Consider the following 23,077-nt stretch of genomic DNA (forward strand, 5'->3'; position numbering starts at 1 on the left):
ATGTCACCTGACTTTTTATATCAATATATTAACATTTTATCATGCTTTATCACCAGATATGGAACATTCATTCATTCAGTTACTACTTAGAACAGTTTGGTTGTATTTTCATTTAACTTCTGTTGACTCTCTCCTTATTTTAGAGGTTTTACTCAACAACTTTCATTTGAGGCTGAAGTTACAAGTTAATCATCAACACTCGTTGACCCATAAACTGTAAATAAAGATGGATGAAGCATCTGAACTTCCTCTCATGGCACAAAGAGGAAGCCACCATATCCTGGATGCTGCTGTTTTGTGTGAGTGAATCATTCAGAGTCTTTTCAGAAGAGATCCTGAAGCTTCCTTGTCCTGATGATTCATGTGTCACCTGTCAATCATCTCGTTCACCTTGTTTTTATATCTAATATCTGTTCAGAGCTTGTTTTTGCTCTAAAGGCAACAACATCAAATAATGTTTTGAACAATATGAAAATAGACTTGCGGAGACTTGAAACTTCTGAGCTTTTCTAAATGCATCTTACAAATTAACTAAGTGATAGATTGAATTAAAGTATTAGTGATAAAAATGCGGTCGAATTAGTTTCTAATTCATGAAAACAAAAATAGCTGCAGATCTATTTTCTCTTACTTCTAACAGTAGAAAAACAAATGAGATTAAAGATAAAGGAAACTATATATTAAAGCGATAATATTATGAGAATAAGGGTGTTTTACTGCTTTTACCTCCAGTTTGGCTTCCACCTCTTAACCTCGGGAATAAAAGCATGAATCTACCTTTTCACTTTCTCTCCCCACCAGCATCCTGTGCACGGTTACATGGCTGCAGGCGCCGGTGCTGGTGGTGTTAGAGTCGGGTCACTGCAGGAAACAGGGGCCTCCTCCTCCTCCTCCTCTTCCTCCTGAGCTGCTTCATTAAGTGCTGCAGTGATGCATGAGGTCGCAGACAGACGAGCAGACGAGCAGACCTGCATCTCAAACCTCCTCCACACCTGAGTACACATCATGTTATTGTTAACAGCTGGAGAACGTCTCCTGAGAGAAGAGCACAGGTACAGCAGAGGTTGAAAAACAAGCAGATTTAATAGAGTACAAAAAATATATCACATGTTAACGTTCAGCATCAGAACACAGGAGTTTTTATGAACCGATAGACATCTTACAGTTTATTTTTTCTCACTTGAGTGTTTATTGAACAAACACAGTTCTGTGAGGGTGGAGTCGTCCCTGAAGACACTTTCATATCATAACGTAATGTTGTCTTTTAGATCTGGTTTCACTTCCTGTTCACACTCATTCGGTTTTGTTTTTGTGTGTGTTTGTTTTGTTTATTTGCAGGATTACACAAAAACTACACAACCCATTTCCATTTTATTCAGCTGTAGATCTGCGTCAGATGCAGGATTATTGTTTTCACTACCTATAAAATTGCGATATTGGATGTTTTCTTTGACGTTTTCACAGATTTCCCAGCGATTCGTTCATCTTATTGAAAGAAATCTGACAAGCTGGTACAGCCTGATGTATAATGAAAGGGCTGTTGGGCCGTTCTAGTTATATAAGTCTTGTTTTGCTCGTACAAATTGGAGGGGGGGGGGATTTGGATTGAGCAACAGAGTTTAACAACAGAAGCTGTGGAGTTGCATCATGGGAAGAGTCGGATTCCGGGTTTCTGGAGCTCGACACCCACTCGGGAGGAGAAGTGAGGACATCTGGACCTCTGCTGTGTCCCCGAGCCCCTCGGACCAGAAGGAGTCATGTGAGCGTCTCATCCCTCAGGATCGCTGAGTCATGATGAGGGGATTTTCTGTTTCTGCTGCTGCTGTTTCTCCTCACGCCTGCAGAAGCTGTCCCACCAAGGCGGGGCTCCTCTCCCGGATCAGAGCTGAAGTGATCTCAGCGACCTTCGAAACTGACCTCTCCCAACGCTCGGGGTCCTGGGAGAGAGAGAGAGAGAGAAAAGAGAGGAAAGAGAGAACATAAAACCACAGAACGACCCGTTAGCAACGCACCGCCTCGCTCGTTAGTGAGACGCTGCAGGAGCAAACTTCAGAAACCCTCACGCAGACTCACATTTGTTCACGTTGATCGTTTCTCTCACGAGTCACGAGCTCGGTTTGAGGCGTACATTACAAATGTTTTGCACAAGAGTTTGAGTTTAAGGGATTTCCAGCAGAATCCAGTGAGCGTGAGCGGCCAGTTCAAACCAGCAGGAAGCAGAGTCGAACCGAACCCGCGTTGTTCAGAAGGAAATGATGTTTAATATTTGGCTTTAGCTGCCACTTAGTGATGAAGAGTGACGGGTGTCCTGGAAGCTGAACTTCCCACAAGCTCGAGGATGTTCCTGAGGATAAGAATCCTCCTGCTTGTTTCATATTCTCTCTGTACTTTGCTCAAGTATTTATATTTCTACGATGCTTTAACTCGAATTTACAAAAGAAATCTCATTACTTTTGTTTTAATGCATTATAGAGGGGAATTATCAGTTGTTTTTTTTGTTTTTTTCAAAACAGCATCATCGAACGCCGCCTTCCAAACGTCAAGACAGATTTCAACCTAAATGTGCAATAATTCAGATTCCCTGTTGTAAATGTAGGAGTGCAAATCACACACAACAAAAGATGTTTTCAGACATGAACTACAGAGAATGTCTACAAAATTGGGTCTGGACATTCTCTTGAGTTTCACATATTAAGACGCAGCAGGAGATTCTCAGCTTAGACGCAACACAAGTTGCCGTAAAGAAAGACGTATCGATACGAAATTGACGAGAGGGAAACTCGACTCGGAGAAGAGGCTCAGTGCGAATAACCGTGACAGGAAGTAACAACATGTTAGAAAATGAAGAATCACTGATGAGGAAGCAGAGAAACAAAACATCTGCTGTCCTCTAAATCATTCAAATTAAGAAAACTTCTTTCATTTCATTGTGCACGTTTCCTCTCTGACTTTCTTACATGCTCACACGTCTTTTCTTGCTTTAGCCCCGTTTCTAGTATGTTTCTTTTATTTTAATTGAAGTAAAAGGTGGTTTGAGTTAAATGGGTTTTATATTGTAGTACTTGATTAACCCTAACCACCTCTGATGAATTGAATTACAACCTCAAATCACCATCATTGTATTTGCATCACAGACTCTGGTGGGAGGATTCTTGTTTTTCTTTACTTGGTTTTTGTTCAATCAACAGACGGAAGCAATTTTCCCAAAGGAGGGGAAACAACAACACCACGGAATTAACTCACTTTCATTTTCTTTTTCTCAAAGTCCTCTGAAGCTTGTGAACAAACCATGATATTGGACAGATCCACACCAAACCGCACGTTAAGACAAAAGGAGACCGTGGTCGGCTGTCGGTCTGTTGTGGTTGTTTTGCTTTCGTGATTCCTCTCTTCTGTATTTCTTTCTTCTTCCTCTTTTCTCCACAAACCGCCTGCACAATGCACTTTTAATGGTTCCACTCCCCTGACTCCGTTCCTCAGGCAACAACCACTCCGGACTTTGATTCGGTTTCTCGAACGAGGGCCGAGGACGACCTGTTTTCCATCTTTCACAAAGTGCTGCAGTTCAGTGAACTTCACTTCGCTCCAACCACCAGTTTGTTCCTCACATGGATTCAGGCTGCGTGTTTCACCTGGACTTTGTCTTAAATGATTCGTGGTGTTTAACAAGACTTCGGACAAAGTCTTTGATGTAACAACATGAGAGAGAGAGAGAGAGAGAATATATAGAGAAAGGTTTCTAGAACCACAAGTCCAACATGTAAGGTACAACAGAAACTACATGTGAGTTTGGTGATGATTACTTTGGAGAAGACAGAACCAAACTTACTAAAAGTTGTAATAACCTTTAACTATCATCAAAAACAGGTTTGGATCTGCTTCATATTATTTGACAAGAAAAACACAAACGAGTCTGACACTTGTTCTTTTATCCAGTGGAATCAAATCATTAAAGCTGGATTGAAAAAAGTTTGTTCTGGTTCTAACCTCCACAGAGGAAAATAACAAGATATTCTATAAATATCTCCCACTAGAAAGACAGAATCTCTGCTTTTCGTAAAACGTCAGATCCAGTTTCCTCACGCTTGTTGCTTCTCAGCCACGTGTCAGCGGTCTCACACCTTTGGAAACCGAGAGCAGGATCGACTGTCGTCTCTCGGCCGTGAAAACCGAATCCACCGAGCGGCTCGGGTTGATCGGGGACGGGAACACGACGAGGTGCGAGGGCGATGAGCGTGGAACCAGAACCTCACCGTGGTTAATGGGAGCAAGAGACCTGGGATCCAGAAGTCCCGGAGCACTGGTCCCTAATCAGAACCAGCGGAGGAGTCAGATGACATGGATTTTCCACACCGACCCAGGGAGAACAGATCAGTGACTCAGGCTTCTCATTGATTAAAGCAACGGGGGGAATGTAGAAAAACAGAAAAACAAAATGTGATCGCTAGAATAATACGCTGTTCTATTCACAGTTGGCAAAAAAAGCTCAGAAGAATCAAAAGAAACAGAAAAAATGCGAGGTTCTCCTGCTCTGTGGTTTCATCTGTGAGTCGATAACACATCGGTTCATCCCAGATCAGTCGGGAGCGACGTATCAAAGTGTTGAGCTCGATCTGACGCCGTCTTACTCTCGTTTGGATCTTCAAAGCATTCCTCCGATAGTTATCTAAAAGCAATTACATCTTCACACGCAAAGTATGTGAGACGTTACATGTGTGTGTAGGAGGAGGAGGAGGAGCTCGAAGGCCGAGGGGATGATGAATGTGATGAGCTCGATCATCGGACGATTACCACCCAAGTGCACTGACGAGCACCAGGGGAAAGTCACGAGAGCGGCGGGTGTCTCGACAGTCGACCGTCAAACCGCAGCTAATGACTCTATTAGAGACGTCTGTTTTCTTAAAGGCAGAATATAAAAAAGCAGTTTGCACACGAGAAACCAAGAGAAAAGCAAAAAAAAAAGGCAAATCAAGATCAAAGTTTCAAGCCTGTCTAAGCCTTAGCTCTGAATTATTTCCACTCCAGATACTGGGGCCTTTGAAATATGAATCACGCTTCATAAAACGGCATTGTTATTAGATCGTGTAGCTGCTTGCACAGCGGAACACAAATACGATGTGAGGTCTTCATCCACTCGTGGCACGGATCGAAGCCGTCACTCAGGATTCGAAATGTGGTGGAGAGAGAAGCACGACACGGATCCAGTTTCTCCACGGCAACACACGCAGAGGAGACGTGTGCATATCTCACAGATTTCAGAAGTTTGCAAATGGAATAACCGCTGCTCGCTTCGCTGTGCACGCTCTCAAGCGCCGTGCAACCCGCTGGCGCTCGGTGCAGCTCCTCCTCTTTCCACTGAGCGCCGTCCAGGATGAAGAAAGCAGATTGCTAATAAGCTGCTCGCTGGCTCGTTGTGTTGAGACGTATAAAAGTCCTAAATAAAGCACGAGCCGGGGACACACTTCATTGTGCATGACTATGCATATATATCTAAATATAAGCCTGCACCTTCGCAGACACACTGAGGTGGAATGTGATCCTGCAGGGATTTGTATGTCTCCAGATCTTCATCATCATCATCATCATCATCAGAGCTTATGTCCTCCAGCGTTGACTGAGAGGGTTTTCCACTGTCTGTCTTCTTCTAGCAGGACATGGAGATACCATGAGGAGACGTCTGGGCCTTTGGATAAACATGAGATAAAACCTGAAGTGAAGGCGTAGCTGAACCTTTGAGATGAAACCGAGTCCCTCAGTCAGATTCACAGAGGTCTTGAAAAAAATCTAGAAATTAGTACATAAAGCATTAAGTACTCAAATGGCACTTCTGGCAAGAATGAGTGTTATAATATGGGAAATATATTTAAGTGTGTATTTACAGACGTCAGTATTCATGATTGAAAATCAACAATTACTATATATTATATCACCTCAATATTAACAGCTATGTACCACTTCAGATTGTCCAAACATTTCCTTGTTGTTTCATTCTCATATTCATACAGACGACATTGGTCTTCAAATATATAACAGGCTATCTACATTTAATTGTAAAATACAATTAGAAGCTTCTCACTTCGCAGGTAGACATCTGTCCATGTTCCAGAGTTTGACTTCAGTCTGTACGAGGATTTCTGTTTACGAGATTCTCTTTACGATTATGGGTTCGTGAGGGAAACTCACTTTCCACTTCATTAATCATTACCTGCCACAAATCCTCACGCTAAGGATTTCCCAGCCACACGTATCATCGTTTATTCACATCAGTGGAAGGACTATCAGCAGGAGCGTTCGCCATATTAAACGTGAATCATCTAAAAATAAATTCCACAGACGTCTTCTGCTACATCGATTACCGACACGTCCGATCCCTCGGTGGCTTCGATGCCATTTACAAAGTTCCTCTTGACAGATTTCACTTTTAAAAAACAGAGACTGTCAGCAAACAATATTATGAACTGGTGTCGAGGGGAAAATACCACAGGATCCGAGTCATGCATGCATGGAGGGAGCACAGGGTAGGGGGGGCTTTATGGGGGTTTCTTCATTTTTTATTTTGACTTCACGCAGCAAAGAACCGGATTCCAGTCCAGGAGAAAGTCATAATACAGAACTGAGTAGCAGCATTGTTGTGAAACATAAACAACCCCAATATATTATCATGTGACCGGACTGTAACCAAGAGCGAAATGTTCTCAATCACTCCCATGTGTGTGAATGCACCAACACATGCAACAGCCTTGTTATTCCCGAGCGGCAACCACAAGTTTATGGAATGGAACTTCAATCACTACCTTCTATTTTTGCGTTACAGTTTAAAAAAAAGGGGGGAGGGAGGATTTTTTGACAAGTCATGAGGCGACAGGTCCCAGGCGGACCACACAATAAGCAATCCTCAGACTTTCTCTGCTCTTAAATGCCACAGACGCAATCAACCTTTTCCATCTGAGACTGAGAGGAGAGGAGCGGCCCTCACAAGACGAGCCGGCTTTGAAGCTCAAAGGTTTCAGGCAATTAGGATCCTCAGCAGTGACAATTTGCACGCCGCCGTCATTTACTCCGAGATCGTCGAACCCCCCCGAGGACGGCTTCTGAGAGCTTCCACTTCTGTTGCCTTCATGAAATGCCAAGAGCGCCGGGGTCCTAATTGAAAAACAGCCCGTGGAAACGCTGGGCACGGAGCCGGAGCCGAGAGAACTGGAGAGAACTGCCAGAGTGACACCAGCTACAATAACCCACACGGCCAAGAACATTTAGAGCGTTTTTTATCGCCTCTTTTCATCATGTCACTGCCCCCCCCTCTGTGATATGAGCGTGCAGCAGCTCTAATAGCTGCAGAATCCACTTGAGGGCAGTATCATTACTAACATCAGCATGAGGACGGGAGTCTTTCAAGAGAAACTTCTCCTGAGAACAAACTTCTCCCTGAATGACCCGCGTGTTGAATCCCGGAGAAACAGCTCTGCTCCAAAACACCCAGTGCTTTGGTTTGAGGGAGGATAGTGTTTCATGGTTTCTGACAGCTCGTCCCTGAGTGGGTATTGTGGTCCCGGTGCCCCCCCCCCTCTCTGTGTATCATTGAAGACAGGCAGTAGCTGGGGGCCAAACAGAGAGGAGAGAAAGAGGGAACAGGTCCAATTACTCAGTCCCAAAAGTCTGATTAGAGCCTCGGATTTTACACAGCCGAGGTCTGGTAGAGACTCGCTGAGATAGTGAACAATGGTGGCAGGGAAATACATTTTTTTACAATTCTAAGAGGTGCATTTAATAATGCCTTCATTTCCACTGTTACCTCCTTTATTTCCACTTAGGAAATATTAAAGTCTGAAAATCTCATTATTCCACATGGGATAATATATATTCTGTCTCATTGCAGATCTTTATTGAAGCTATATGATGTTTACAATGGACGAGGACTTCATGTTTATATGTCTGGAGATGTTTTAAAATTACTCTTCCCCCCTAAAATATGAAATATCAGCCGAAGAATGTCCGGCTGCACAGCAGGAGTTTGTACCGACTGGAACACAGGCTGGTAAATGGGATTAAATCCTCAAATATCACAGATAAAAGTACTAAATGAAGAAGAGAATGTTAGATGTTAGATTAAACCTTTATCTAATTGATAATTAGGATGGTTTCGTACTTTTAGAATCAGTACAAGAGGGAAGGAACTAAACAAGAATACACAAGCAGGACCATAAAACCTTAAATAAACGAGGAGGCGTTTAAGTGCAAAATTGCTACTTAATTGCTTCGTAAGTACTTATTATTGCTTATTATATTTACTTTCACACATGTGTGACAGTCAGAGGGAAAGAAGTTGAACACAATTATTATCCTCTATTATCATTTAACTGAAGACGAGCTTGTATCCATAAGTAAAAGTATCACAGTGACTAATAATACTACATTTTATTCAGGATTTCTGCAGGTTTCAAGTTATTTATATTTAATCCTTCAAACAAACACACACAGATGAAATCATAATCTGCTTGGGGAAGGTAAATTTGACCAATAATCCCAACAAATCATATTCAGGAGCTTTAGGCTCACAGAAGAGAAAAGAGGAGAAACCTCCAGACAGTTCTAATATTCACTGCTGAGCTTTAGGTCTTAACAACCTTTAGAATATCATGCTTACACCCAGGGTTTAGAAGTAGATATAAAAATGTGCTTGCTTCCACGCTGAGACTGAGATGACAAGGACAAAAGTCTTATTTCAAACGTCTTTCAGATGAAGCCTCTCCAGGGGAATTTATTTTATTGAATTTCGTGAAAACGTACTTAGTGTCGCTGCCGGAGCGGCGTCTGTATTTTAGATACTCGTGTCCTTCCCGCTCTGCCTCACTTCATCTGAAAGGAATCGTAATGTAGGAAAATGAATACGTCTGCATCCCACCCGACTTCTGAGCGACTGCGACTTCCCTCAGACTTTCCAGCCATAGAAAAAGCAAACTTTTGTACTGATAACTGCTTTTCAGAAGCCACTGCGAGAACAATCGCTGCCACAGAGTCTTTCACGCTACACCGGCAAAGCTCTTTCAACACGGGCTTCCAAAATATCCTGTCTGGGGCGACCAGTGAGCAAACAGAGCATTTTGTGAGTCACGTCTAATGTACAACTTCTCCGTCTGTGTGTACCCTCTTCAGAAAAGGTAAACCCTGCTAAGAATGGGACACAGAGGGGGTCTGTCTCTCCGGCGGATCCCCTCTGTCGGAAGTTTTCCAACAAGCTCCGGTGAGAGACAACTTTGTTTGAATTCATCTCACCGAAAGACATACCTCAAAACAGTGAGCAAGAACAATGGAGGCACAGTGGAGGAGGTATGAAAGCATGAAAGCATGGGTGGGATTTGTGAACTGGGACATACCAAATCCCACATGTGGTGAGAGAGACCCACAAGCTCACACACCCTTCACGGATGCCTCATTTACTTATCACACTGTATCACTTACAGAGAACCAGACAGGCCGAAAACAAGGCGATATCGTGGATCATCTGAGGTCAGAGGCAGGTGCAGGAACCTTTCACAACACCCGACAACGTGTAGTGCACATCCTGGCCAAGGCTTTTAATGCCCTCACTTTCATGCTCAATACAAAGTAGGAGATTGTGATTTGAAGTAGGCAGCGAGCCACGTATATAAACATAGGTGCAACCCCATGTTTTTGTAGTGCTGACAAAATATTCGGTGCACCGCAGAGCGAACACCAGGAGGACGAGGTCGTGTGGCTCGACAGATGTAGTGCGAGAACAAGAACGGGCAATTACGAGAAAAACTGGAAAAGGAAAAATGATTCTCACATGAGCCGTCGTCGGGAAACTCCAGGACCGGATGATTCATTTGAGGACATTAAATAAAAGACCAGATTTAAGTTCCCGAATCCAACCTTGAAATCGGGGTCTTTATGACTTTATAGTCTCTCAATCTGAGCAGTAAATCTGATTTCAGCAGCGGTTCCCAAAACTCACCAGCCGTTTTCACTTTTTTTTTTTTTTTTTAACTAGCCGACTGAACTTTCAAATTGCTGGGAAATGGCTCCAAAAACACTTGGTTGGTCAATTCCTCCATTAAAAAGCCATTTTTCAAATCTGATCCGGTGCTGTTCACTTTTCTGAAATTTCGTGGAAAGTAAGATCTTGCCCCAAAGCAGAAAAAGCTGATTTATGGTTGTGCATTAAGGATTTATGGCTGTTGCTGCAGCAGCTTTGTGTGTAGACTCTAAAGTAAAAAGTGTTAAAAGTGTATGTGTTGGAGATAAAACAGTCCACATGGGGTTTCCCCAGGAAGTGTATGGGCTTGTGTTTAATCTGACCAGTGGATTTTGTATCCTGAGACATTTGTATCCTGCAAGTTTCAGGATTATATCCAAACTTCAGCGCATGTCTTACAGCATCTGACTGTAGTGTGGCTCATCTGCGTATAATAAATATCTTTATTGTGTTGCTGATGTGGCGTCTGTGTATGAAATCTGAGGCTGATCATTAAATCAGAACCTGGGTGGTGTAGGTATCTTCAGGGCAATCAGAAATGTGGCTAAGTTATCTTGTACATGGCTTCACCAACTTTTCATTCAACCACCCAGAAGGTTCAAAATAAGTTATTCCTTTGTTTTCTATTGTTGCAATTCAAGGTGGAGCAGCAGCAATGTGATCAATTCAAAAGGCCAAAGCTCTGGGCATGACTGTGAATGATTCAAAGAAGATCTACTGCCAAAGGACTCAGATATTTTTCCTTAGGTCATGACCAGTTTCAGGCAATCAGATGTTCTGGTATTCAAATGTAGCTTGTTAAGCCTTGGCGCTGGTATTCGCCCCCTGAGCATTCACCACTTCCACCTTTTTCATTTGCAAAAATTGACTGAAGAGCAGATCCTTCTTTCCAGCATTCGAGGGCATTGGCTGGTGTTTCCCCCTCATCTCAATACACTGAACACACAAATATGTGCACTCGCAGAGCAGGAAGGTGAGCACCAGGGAAACAGGCTTTGATGAGGCCTGCTAAATGAAAACATAATCTCTGCAGAGCCGAGGGAAAACTCGAACCAGGACTCCGGTGGGTGGTCAGAAACAGCTCACCGGCGAGTGGCAAAACAAAAACACAGACATGTATTTCACCGCACTGGGTTTGATTGAATGTTTACAAACTAATTGTGAAAAGCTGGTTCACGTTAATCCTCCGTAAGAACACGCCGTTTATTTGGAACACTCCTTCCCTCTTGGAATGTCACTTCCCAGTTGTCTGTAAGCAGCCGAGTCAAGAGTCGAGTCCCATCAGCCCAGACAGTGTGCTCGCTGCTCCTTTTAATCTCAGAAATCAAAGCCGAGTAAACAAACGCTTTGGTATGTCTAATTCCTTGAGCCAAACTCCAGTGGTCAAGTTTCACACATCTGGAGCACTCTCGGCATGGAAGATCAGGCTTGATATCCTGCACATGTTGCAGCAGCGCCGGGCTCCTCCGAGGCTCTGACCCCGACACTCTACAAATACATCACCGAGGAGGGGTCGGATCCCCGGGCTTCTGTATTTATGGAGATGTCAGGATTTCGCAGAGGGAGCCGAGCGCTATCATCCACGTTTCCAGGAGGGAACTTAGACAAAGCTTTAAAGACATAATCGTCAGAACAAAGACGAGTGCTTAGGAAAAACAGCAGAGGAGCCGGGTGGGTTCTGCACTGTTACCCTGATGCTGAGGGCAGATGATCGAGTTTGAGTTCCAGGGGAGGAAGGAAAACTGTAGAGTCCCAATCGAGCACTAGATATATATCCAGGACTTGCTTTTAGATTTACAGATAGAGTTAAGATACTTCTTCCTCAGTCCTCGCTTGAACTTTGTCTTCAGTTATCAGACAACCTTGACTAGAAGAAGCACGAATGCAAATTTCGTTAAGGACGCCAGGGAAGTTATGCTCTCACCCCTGTCCCTTTGTTGCTTGGTGGGTTTAAATGTTACTTAGTTAGTTAGTTAGTAAGTTAGTAAGTTAGTAAGTTCGTTAGTTCATTAGTTCGTTAGTTCGTTAGTTCGCTAGTTCGCTAGTTAGTTAGTTAGTTAGTTAGTTAGTTAGTTAGTTTGTTTGTTTGTTTGGTGTAAGGATGAGACATTGGCCAAAAAAGAACCAAATGAATCAATACATTTTGGTGCAGATTCATACAAAGAGATTTTTCATCATCGTCTCCATTTCTGGACATTTCCACCGATTTCCCAAAGAATAATTCATGGATCTTGATGAAAAATCACATATTCAGAGAACTGATATCAATGAGTGTTGCATTTAAATGTGGTTTCATTTGGGGGGTTATGATTTTTCAGCCACGGATCCACACAGTGTGGCAGAACCGGGGAATTTCCTTTATCACATTCTTTGACATTGCCAAACAGGGCCCTTGGCGGAGGTCTGTGCTCTGAGTGCTATTCTACTTATGAACTGGAATGATGATAAGACTCTCGGGTACATTAAACCATCCCATTCCCTTCCATCACACCAGCCAGGAATTCCTCTGAGGGCGATTGTTGGATTTGCTCAGAGAAAGGTCTGGAGTGTGCTGAGGCCTCGGAGGCAGCAGCCGTCCCTGATCTCCTTTGACCCGGCCAGGGTGCAAATACATCGGTGTCACAGCAACAGCTTGGGTTGCTTGTGTAGGGTTTCACCTTCCTGCTTTGTTGGACCTAACCACGATAAGCTGCGTGTGTCGCCAGAGAGATTTAGTGTGAGAAGAAGTGTGTGGACAAAGATCTCTGGAGAAATCATCTGCCCTCGGCGACGTGTTTAGCAAATTCTCCAGGAATGTGTTTTTCCTTTGAGAGCATTAACTACAGGACCAGGTTTTGGTTATTGAACTCTGCAGTGGAACCTGCATTTTAATGACTTTATTAACTCAATTCTAAGTCTCTCGGGACGACAAGTCTTTAGGCGAGTCCCTAAAGGCATGTCTCGCCACTCAGGCAGCCATCTTGGCAATGCCCCTGGGCGGTTATGTCAGGAGAATAAGACAAGGGCCCTATAGAATTAAAAGGGAAAGAAGCCATAACCATACTTTCAATGGGCATCACGGAAACAAAAACATGAGAAAAAACATTTTAATGCCTAACAATAGGAGCTATGATGCCTTTCCCCACAGGCTACACTTATATTACACACATCCAAGGTTTCACAACATGATGCCATCAGCTCACCTTGCGAAATCACTATCTTTAGCATAGGGACTATTTCATTAGATGTTAAAAACCTGTTCACGTTTCCTTATGGTGCAGCCTAGTGAATCTGGTGGACTGCTAGCATGTGAATCTGTCCTCTCTACAGCGCCCTCTAGTGGATGTATTTCTTAACAACCATGGCAAAGTACAGTCACAATCTCTGAAAGCAATGTAGAGGTAGCATTAATAAGAATTTAGTGTTTAGACCTGGAACAATGAGTCAGTTATAGGATTAGCCAAAAACCAAAAATTAAGACAATCAATAAAACCTTTTTGTAATTTTTCTGTCAGGTCACCATGAAGTCTATGTTTTGCATAGATTTATACGAAGATGCACACATGTCTCCCGATTAAAACCAGTGGTTCCACCAGCAGAGGACATTGTCAGACCCAGTCTCTGTCCTGAAACCACAGAGTCGTCCCGATGTCCCTTGACCCTGGCGAGGGTACAACTCCACCGGTGTCACAGCAAGAGCTTCGTCGGGTCGTGTATGGTTTCACCTGTCTGCCTTTCAGACCTTGATCTGAACAGGTAGAGGAGAATACACCTATAGAGAACTATCCTTTTCTTCTTCCATCCCCTCCCTCTTCTCCTTTCTCTCCCTCTCTTTTCTTCCTGCCCGGGCTAATCTCTTCTCAGGTTTAGGATTCCCGGCCAGGGCTCTTTGAGGAGGAGGAAATATGGGGTTGGGTAAACATCAGGGCTCTCACTGCAGGGATTACAACACCCATATATCACTGTGACAACTCCCTTTTCAGCGGATGACAAGTAGCCGGGACCCTGTGCGAGGACGGATCCCATGACACTTCCTATCGCCACGGCCGACACCGATAGCGTATACCGTCACCGCTTTCACAACACCGTGTCAGTTTATGAGGATCCGGTGTCCGAGTGTTCTCCGTCAACATCTCTGGACCGGTTTGAGGTTTTCACACATTATGATTGCACCTGATGTGTTTTGCTTGTGGGCATCTTCACAAGAGGAGGCAACATAAACGGAAAAGGACTCTAAAGGAGTGCTTTGATCACACGTCCCCTGAGAGAGAGAGACTGCACTTCATTGTCCGTGGATCTGTTTCACTTACTCCTCTCCTTCTTCTCCAGACCTTCTTTGAGAAAAACTCACTTTTTATCCAGGGAGACATGGCTGAAGGTCAGTGGGGGGGATCGTTTCTCCCCCCCGACTTCTCTGGGACGAACGCAATTCCATGCGCTCATGCACTGTAACTGTCAAAAGGTTAAAATTCAATTAGCGAAGTGGCTGTTCCTTTCCAGGCCGGTGGGTGCGTCCAATAATTCCTCGGAGTGATAGATAATAAGAGGCAAGAGGCACTTAAACGCTTTCCCCAGTCGCTCTTCTCCCAGTTGACAACAAGCAGTCGTGTCAGAGGATGAAATCATTTAGGGAGGAACAAAAGAGGCTCTTTGTTAACGGGGGGATTCTCTTTAACAAGGTTTAGAGTAAAAAATCTGGAAGGTGCACATGGGATTGATGTAATTCCTTTATTCTACCATCAACTGGGGATTTATGAGATATTTTAGAAATGATAAGAAAAATTAAATCTGTAGCGTATTTCGGTTTCAAACCTTGAATTTCCATCTAGCTAGAAAATAAAGGACACAGAATTACATCCATTTTCTATACTGGATATTATTTGAGGGTAGAAGAAGGATCTATGGAGTTAAATATGCATGTGGAGCAAAACCGTTATTGACACTTGTGTGAGTTAGCACTAGTGCTGCACACAGGTTTACAACAGAGCAACAGGGTTAAACACCAATTTAAAGATATCTTATGTTATCACAAGGAGTGAAAATGTATTTTTGGATCATCATGAAACTGAGGCGGCCTCAGTCTAGATACTTAATGAGAATCACTCTCTGCATGTATTTGAACTGTGGGAGGAAGTTGGAGAACCTGGAATAAACCCACACAGACACAGGGTCAACATACAAACTCCACTCAGAAAATAAAGGAGGGTATTTCATATGAAAATTGGAGATTATGTACATTTTCTACAGATTAATTTCTAGTAATATGCAGCTCTGAATGTAGTGTGAAATAGAAGTTCTTGTGTCCTGGCCCCTTGTCCTGGTCGACGTGAACCTTCCAGTTAAATCCAGAAAAGTAAGCTTCATGTCTGGACAAATATTATCCTTCATAAGACACAAATCCTCACTGATGCCCGGATAAAGCCCGACACATTTTTAACAATATTTACCTCAGTGATTTCTACAGTAGATTCCTGATATTTACACAGCCCACTTTTTTTTTTGCAATATCAATTTGAAGACGTAGCAGAACAAGAGGTGGAGGATTTTATCAGAGGAACAACTTTTACATTTAAAGGTGATTTTAGACGAGAACACTCACAATTAAATATTTTATTCAAAGAGTTTCGTATGAACTATGTTCCCATCTATTGTGCCTAGGGTTGCAAAGTGGCGGAAAGTTTTCGGTAAATTTCCGGAAACTTTCCCGAAACTTTCCATGGGAAGTTTAGCTCGGGAATTTTGGGAATTTTGAAAAAAAAAAATACGCAAATTAAACGCTGAGAAATAAAAAGATCATTCAAAACTCTATTTTAAAGATGTATGGAACGTTGAGTTTCAACCCTCCACTGTGCATTCTTCCATCACATGCACAGATAATTCCCAGCATCCTTCACTCTACTGCAGGGCTATTGAGGCCTGCTGTAGAGTGCAGGACTAGTCAGGTAAGTTTCAATGATATTATTCGGGAAAATATATTAGCATGCTGATTGAGGATTGTTCATCTGTTCATCTAGCCTATTTCCATTCATTTATCCATCAATTGTAAAATATGTTTACAGACGATTCCAATTGTTTGTCTAACTATTTATATCTCTGGCATTGCATTAGTGTTTTTTTACAAACTTTTTTCTCATCTTATTCTACAGAACAATGCCACGTGCACTCTCTCATGTGTGGAGACATTTCACCTCATCCAATGAAGAAGGAAAGGCTGTGTACATTTGCAAATACTGTGCAAAGACCTATGTTAAGAATGACACAACGATGCAGAAGCATATAGTCAAGTGCCCAAAGTTTCCTCAGGACTCAAATCAGCCTATGACACAACAAAATGTTTATATTTATGTCTGTATATGACAAGGTAAATACAGTTAGTATAAATTACCCACAACATTTCCAGTATATTCCCGTTAATTCCCGTATATTCCCGTATATTCCCGTATATTCCCGTATATTCCCATGGAAAGTTTCCAACTTTGAATATTCCCGGAATTTTGCAACCCCAATTGTGCCTCAGCATTATATATTCAGTGAGCAGCTCTAATGCATGGTTCCTCAAGGGCAACTCAGTGGTGGTGATTAGGGAGTTCGCCCATTAACATGTTATAACAGCGTCGCGGTTCAGATGTTCACAGATTATGGCTCCAACTCGGCTATTGTGCTTTGTTTCACTGGCGTCTGCCGTTGCCAATCATAAGCAATTATCCCACACAAACTATTTTCACAAAAATGCACCGAAAGAAAAACAAATCTAATGCTAATCTGGCCTGTAGCAGCGTTTCAGATGTTATCTGTGAGGCTGTGGTGAGTGCAGGCACTTTGGTGGATGTTTGACAACATGATAAAGTTTCTCCGAGAGCCAGAAACAACATAGAAGAATTTCTAAGATCTCGTTGAGATGATGATGATGATGAGGAGGACTAATGTTATTTTATTCTGTGGTGCAGAGGATGGTAGACAGAAAAAAGGCCCAAAGCCACAAAGACGAATAAAAGGAAAAAGGAAATCTATAATTTACAGTGTCAAACATAAATAAACACATTCATCCATAATGGTTAAATGGGGAATGTTGATTCCTGTCAAACTATAGACAGCAGCATAGGTATAATTATTAAATCATTGTGTCTTGGGTTCCCTTTCAGACTTTCAAACAGAAAAACTTTTAATTGTCTATCATAAAACAGAACAAAGCTGTAAACAAACTGTAAATAAACTCATCTCCTGGGAAACAGAGCTGTGCAGAAACCATCTCAGGTGTTATCTGTTCAAAATAATTTGTTATATTTCATATTTCCATTCAAACAGACCCATCCACTAACATGGAGGAGGCAGGGTTTACGACCCATACTGCAGCCAATCAGCAGGCGGCAATCCAGACACTTTGGCTCCACTTTTTGAGGAGCCATCATGTCGTCCGTCTTCCCAGTTCTGAGTTATTCTCTCTTGTCTTGTCTGCTTTATTAGAAGCAAAGATATGAAACAAGCTTTGTGACAAATGCTCACGCAAAGAGGACGTGTTGGCAGGAAACCTCGACAAGTACGGATGAGCCCATCTGGGAAGAATCATCCTCGTTATAACAAAAAGGCCAACAGTCATTTATACTGGGCTGGATTCTGCTGTTCCACTGTCTCCTGGAGGACGTTTCATCACGGTTAAAACACGAATCATCTCCGCTCTGCTCCCTCAGAGGAGCTGAAGCTAATTCACCCGCCATCATTCTGAGAAAGACTATGACCCTCAACATGCGATAGTGGAATTGAACTCAGATGTGTGTCATCGGTGATTGGACACGATTGAATTAAACGACAGCGTGACGTCGGCCACACGAGGACCGGGCTTTCCTTCAGCTCATCGTTCACTCGCTCAGGACAGAATAAAAAAACCAGCTCAAACATCCGCTCGCCCCAAGGATCAGAGGTTTTTTTACCACTGACTTGTGAAGTGATCCATCCGCCAGGAAGCCTCACGTGTCACCCTGCTGCAGAACATCTCCCAACACAAATCAAACCAGATGTCAAATGTTAGGGCCAACGACGCCGTGAATATTCAACATTCGTCTCCGGCTCTGCCCGGCACATCTGGACCAGAAGTTGTGATTTTGACACAACGGCTCTGGTAGCATGAATCCTGACATCTCTCACTGTGCAAGATGAATAATTCAAAACTGTATATAATCCTGTAATTGCCGAGCTGTCAGTTGTGGATTGTCGGGGCGACCGCATCCACCCTGAAGACTCCGGTGAGCGCTTGGCGAGCCCGGGCGGAGGGTTCCCATGACAACACAGCTGAACGGTGGAGGTCCGGCCCACGCGTGTGGTGGTCATACTTTTTTTTTTAAAACCTAAAGCACCTCTGTATGCTGTTCATCCTTCTGGCATTCTGTTCAAACAACACCACATGACACACACACACACACATGGTGGGAGGTGAAGAGTTGATATCCTCTCCTCTAAATCACACTTGCAGCAGCCACACGTTGATTCCCTCCTGAACGACAGACAGACGCTCGTCCACGTGTGCACGAACACCAGCACATGCACCCGGGCGATAAAAGACACGAGCTCGCCCGGAGCGTGAAGGAACGAGAGCAGACACTGTGAACAAAGACACTTGAAAGACGTTTGCTGTTCTGTTTACTTTGGCTTTCTCTCAAATATGCAGAGCGCAGGAACTGGAGGAAATAAAAGAAGATAAAGGAGAAGCCGGTGGAACTCACCTCTGACTGGTGGAGCCGGATGCCGTAGAGGAGAATGTTCCTGAGCTTGGCTGCTGAGGCCACGCCCATGATCGCCGCCGCCGCCGCCGGCTCGGGCGTCACCGGCTCGTCCGGACGCCACAAACACACCTAACCAGTGGTGGGAAGTAACGAAGTAGAAATACTTTGTTACTGTGCTTAAGTAGATTTTTCACATAGCTGTACTTTACTTGAGTATTTCTTTTCCTGACGACTTTTTACTTTTACTCGTTACATTTGAACAAAAATATGTGTACTTTCTACTTCTTACATTCTCAAACTGGCTCGTTACTTGAGCAGCGGAGGTTGGTTCTCTCTCTCTCTCTCTCTCTCTCATATCTCGGGTTCAAAATTTGTAAAATTATACATTATATTCATTATATTCATATTGTTGTTATAATTTTTCAGTCAGTTGAGATAAATCTTGGGGAGAAACATTTTGGGTTGTTTTGTGTCTGTATAGGCCTACTATAAAAAGCACTTTGCATTTTTAATTTTGGTACTTGTACTTTTACTTTTGATACTTAAGTACATTTCAACACCAGATACTTTTGATACTTAAGTACTTTTAATATGAGCTACTTTAAGACTTTTACTCAAGTCATTTTCTGATGGGTGACTTTTACTTTTACCGAAGTCACTTTCAGGTAAGATATCTGTACTTTTACTCAAGTATGGCTTTCAAGTACTTTATACACCACTGCACCTAACAGAACAAAGGGCAACACGCCGGATCAGACGCCACCGGCCACCACAGGGTTACTCCACACAGAACTGCAATTATCTCCCTTTTATGGAGCAATTACAGCTCATCTCTAAAATACTTGGTTCAAACATGTTGCGACTCAACAGGCCTGTTTATTTAAGGGTTGTGTTGAGGGAGGATTTGAGGAGCACGAGCTGGGCTGTGTGGTTGATGCTCGGTCCTGTCTGAGGATATAAAGACTCTCATTCAGTTGTAAATCTCTGTGGTTTATTGTTCACCAATTAAACGCTGTAATCCAGACACATTGGCTCACGTTCCCGTGTCATCCCTGCGAGCTGATTTCCATAACCGTCCCACTTACATTGAGATTTATTCACTGCAATTATTTTGTCATATTTCCTCAAATCCTGTGACAGTGAGACGTTGAGAAGTCGATTCACACGAGTCGAGACATCTGCTCTAAACATGTAATTATAATACTTGGGCTTGAAAATCAATCAGGTGTTTTTCAATCTGAAGACGGATTCTTCTGAGTCGAATGAAACACTGAAGCCGACTTTTGTAACAACAACATAAATCACTTTGTTTCCACGAACAAATTGAATCGTAAACTTTTTACAGCCAAACAAGTTTTGAAGACAGATCTTCTTTTCATACGCACCAACAGTGACAATGATATTCATCGACTTACATGTGCGAACGTATAGAAACTCCCCAATGTCAACCAATGTAGAGCTGCTACAATCAGTCAATGAGTTGATTGACAGAAAAATAATCAGGCTTATTTTGATGATCAGGTTATTTATGCTGGTTTTTAAGCAAAAATGACAAATATACAAAGTTTGCAGTTTATTTTGGCCTCAGACAAACTTTTAAAATCATCAAAGTGAGATTTAGAACTGACTAATTCCTCTAGGTATACTTTTTACTCATTTCTCTGGACAACCCTAGTATTTTTACTGTTTTCTTGTGTACTTTATGTCTTAATATATAAATATATTTGCTTTTAACTACGTATACATGTAGGTATCACAGTTGCTTGGTGCATCGGTTGTGCAGGTGGAATATTCCTGTGTGTTACGCTCATGATGCATCTTGTCATCTACGTGAAAACATGGTTGCTATGGTTACTAGCTGTGTAATACAGTGACCAGTTAAACGTCTGTTTGAGTTACAGACACATGATTTCAACCTGTCAGTCAGAAACAAGCATCTATGTCAAACAGAATCTCCTGGAGCAGACGTCCACGATGGATTCATGAAACCTAACAACACAAGACATGAGGTGTTAATATCAACAACATGGGGTTCGGCCTTTAATGCCTTGCTCGAGGCCATGGCACCTCGTTTTCACAGGCTGTTTGAAACAGTGACCTCCGTCACCTAGTCTGCCCCGGGGGGCTACCACCTACACTTCAAACCCAATCACCCCCCCAGCTGATCACAACCAGGTGATCCAACCTGCGATTCATAACCAGATTCGTATGTAAACTAACTGCAGCCTCGTATGAGAAAAAAAGAAAAACACTCTCTGGTCCTGAACTAAGCCGCAGCGCTTATGAGCGTGAAACTCAGCGGCTGCTTCAGGTTTCTCCGAGTCGCTGCTTCCCAGACTCGGTTTACTCACGTTCGAATGTGACCATGAAATCAGGTTAGACGCAGACTGAAGAGTCGACTGTGTGGGATCCTCTGATAGAAAAGACTTTTATCTTCTTTCTCCTAAAACTTCCAAGGATATATTCTCCTGGAAGAAAGCAACTAAGTTTTAATGTTTAAGTTTTAACTAAGTTTTAATCTTTAAGTTTTAACTAAGTTTTAATCTTTGTTATTTATTATTTCTTTGCCGTTTGTCTGGCAATTAATGATTTTGTGAATACAATGTCTGAAGAAGTGGAAATAGAATAGAATAGAACTGACTTTTCTCTTCTTTCTCCTCAAACTTCTACAGATGTATTCTCCTGGAAGAAAGCAACTAGGTTTTATATTGTTATTTATTATTGATTTGCCTGAAGAAGTGGAAATAGAAGAGAATAGAATAGAACTGGTGCAGGGTTTTTCCTCGGTTGAACCAGAGCTACATGTTTTCGAACTCTTGAGTGAAACGTGTTTTGTCGTAGAAAAATCTGCAGGTTTATTTTCATCTCATTACCCGACATTGTTTTGACTCCTGCTCTGTGTGTGTTAGTTGAAAAGGGGTCAAGTCCTCAAATTTAATAAAAGCATAAACAGGCCTTTCACAAATATTTAAATGTTTCTCTGAGCAGATTTCAGTTTGTTTTGAGTGTTTTCTCTCGTCTCTGTGATTCTCTGGCAGCGGTGAAAGTTTGAACGAGGGGAAACAGCGAGCGAGGTCGAGCTGCGGCGGCGGCCCCCCCCCCTGGAGAGGGGTTCGGTTTCTAAACAGCCACTGAGCTTCTCCAGGGACCTGAGGTGGACAACAGGTGACGTGTCTACAAGGAAAAGAGTTTGCTCACCTCGTACATGGCTACATGTACCTCACTGAAACTCAATCTGTCCTGTGTGTTCACCAACAGGCAGAGAAAGGTTGATTCAATCTGTGGAAGTGATTCAGAGTCGTGTTTAACTCGACCTCAGTCAATAGTAGCAGTTGTGCTGAAGTCTGAAGAGACACAAGGTCTGATTAAAGTTCGGCCAAATTAAACAAAAGACAAACAACCACACTGGTCTCACAGGTAGTGAGCGTCCTCCAGGAGAATTACAGAATCAGTGCGTATCATGAATTTGGGATCCAGCTTCGTCCTTGTTAATAAAACTAAGTCGTGTGTGAACTCACCCAGATGACCACCAGCGGGTGAAGAAGAGCTCGATTCGCTGCCTCCAGATCCTTCAGTAAGGATTCTACTTCAGACAAACAGGAACCATCAATCTGGAGACAAGGGGATAAAGAAACATGGCTAAGAAAAGGTCAAATTTTCTCTAAAAACATGTTTTGGTCGAAGCAAATCATGTTTTTTTATTTCGTAGAAAAGCTTATGCTTGGAATGGGAACTCACAGAAACGTGGATGAAGTTGCATTCCTCTGACAGATACCTGCCGTTGTCCCCGGTCAGATCTGAGACCAGGTCCAGCTCCTGCAACACAGAGACACTCGGACGCTCAGTGTTCAGCTGACGTTCCGCTGGTTAAAGGACGATGAGTGATGTCACTCGAAGCAGGTGCGGCCGCGGCAGAGCAGAGACGTTTGTGATGTCGAGTGACGGATCGACTCCGGGGCTCAAAAGGTCAAGAGGCTTCTGGTTCCTGTCTGAGACACTTCTTCAGTCATATGGTGTGACTGCCCCCCCACCCCCACCTGTTTTTCTGCCATGAATCATTTCAAGATTAGAGAAAAAAGAAAAGAAATACACTTGAGACTGTGTGAGTGAGTGGTTTATTTCCATCAGCTGTAATCGGAAGCTTATTAGAACAAATGGAAGAGGTCAAAAAATCATTTCTGGGCTCCTTTATCCTTCTGAGCTGGCAGGAGATCTCTGCCATATGCAAAAGCCGGGGACGCTAATCATACACAAGCCAACTCAAATTTCATTACTCTGCAAATTGAGTTGAAGGCCGACGCACGGCCAAGAATCGTAAAAGCTTTTTCGCTCAAAAGGAACCAGGACATTCAGGTCCTGATCGTCATCCCGTTTAGTTTCAGCG

General features: G+C 43.0%; 1 protein-coding gene across 1 annotated transcript in view; it reads right to left on the reverse strand.

The window, feature by feature from the left end:
- Nucleotides 1-1,110: 1,110 nt before the first annotated feature.
- crppa (CDP-L-ribitol pyrophosphorylase A) overlaps nt 1,111-23,077 on the reverse strand; it is a 38,225-nt gene continuing 16,258 nt past the window's right edge. Inside the window, exons 7-10 of the mRNA XM_061081494.1 lie at nt 22,432-22,509; nt 22,212-22,304; nt 18,694-18,822; nt 1,111-1,937 (exon numbers count right to left, since the gene is read on the reverse strand). Of these exons, the coding sequence (XP_060937477.1) occupies nt 1,833-1,937; nt 18,694-18,822; nt 22,212-22,304; nt 22,432-22,509 (405 nt within the window). The 3' untranslated portion in view covers nt 1,111-1,832. The remainder of the gene's footprint in view (nt 1,938-18,693; nt 18,823-22,211; nt 22,305-22,431; nt 22,510-23,077) is intronic.

This window comes from Limanda limanda, chromosome 11, assembly GCF_963576545.1.
Source record: "Limanda limanda chromosome 11, fLimLim1.1, whole genome shotgun sequence".
Taxonomy (NCBI): domain Eukaryota; kingdom Metazoa; phylum Chordata; class Actinopteri; order Pleuronectiformes; family Pleuronectidae; genus Limanda; species Limanda limanda.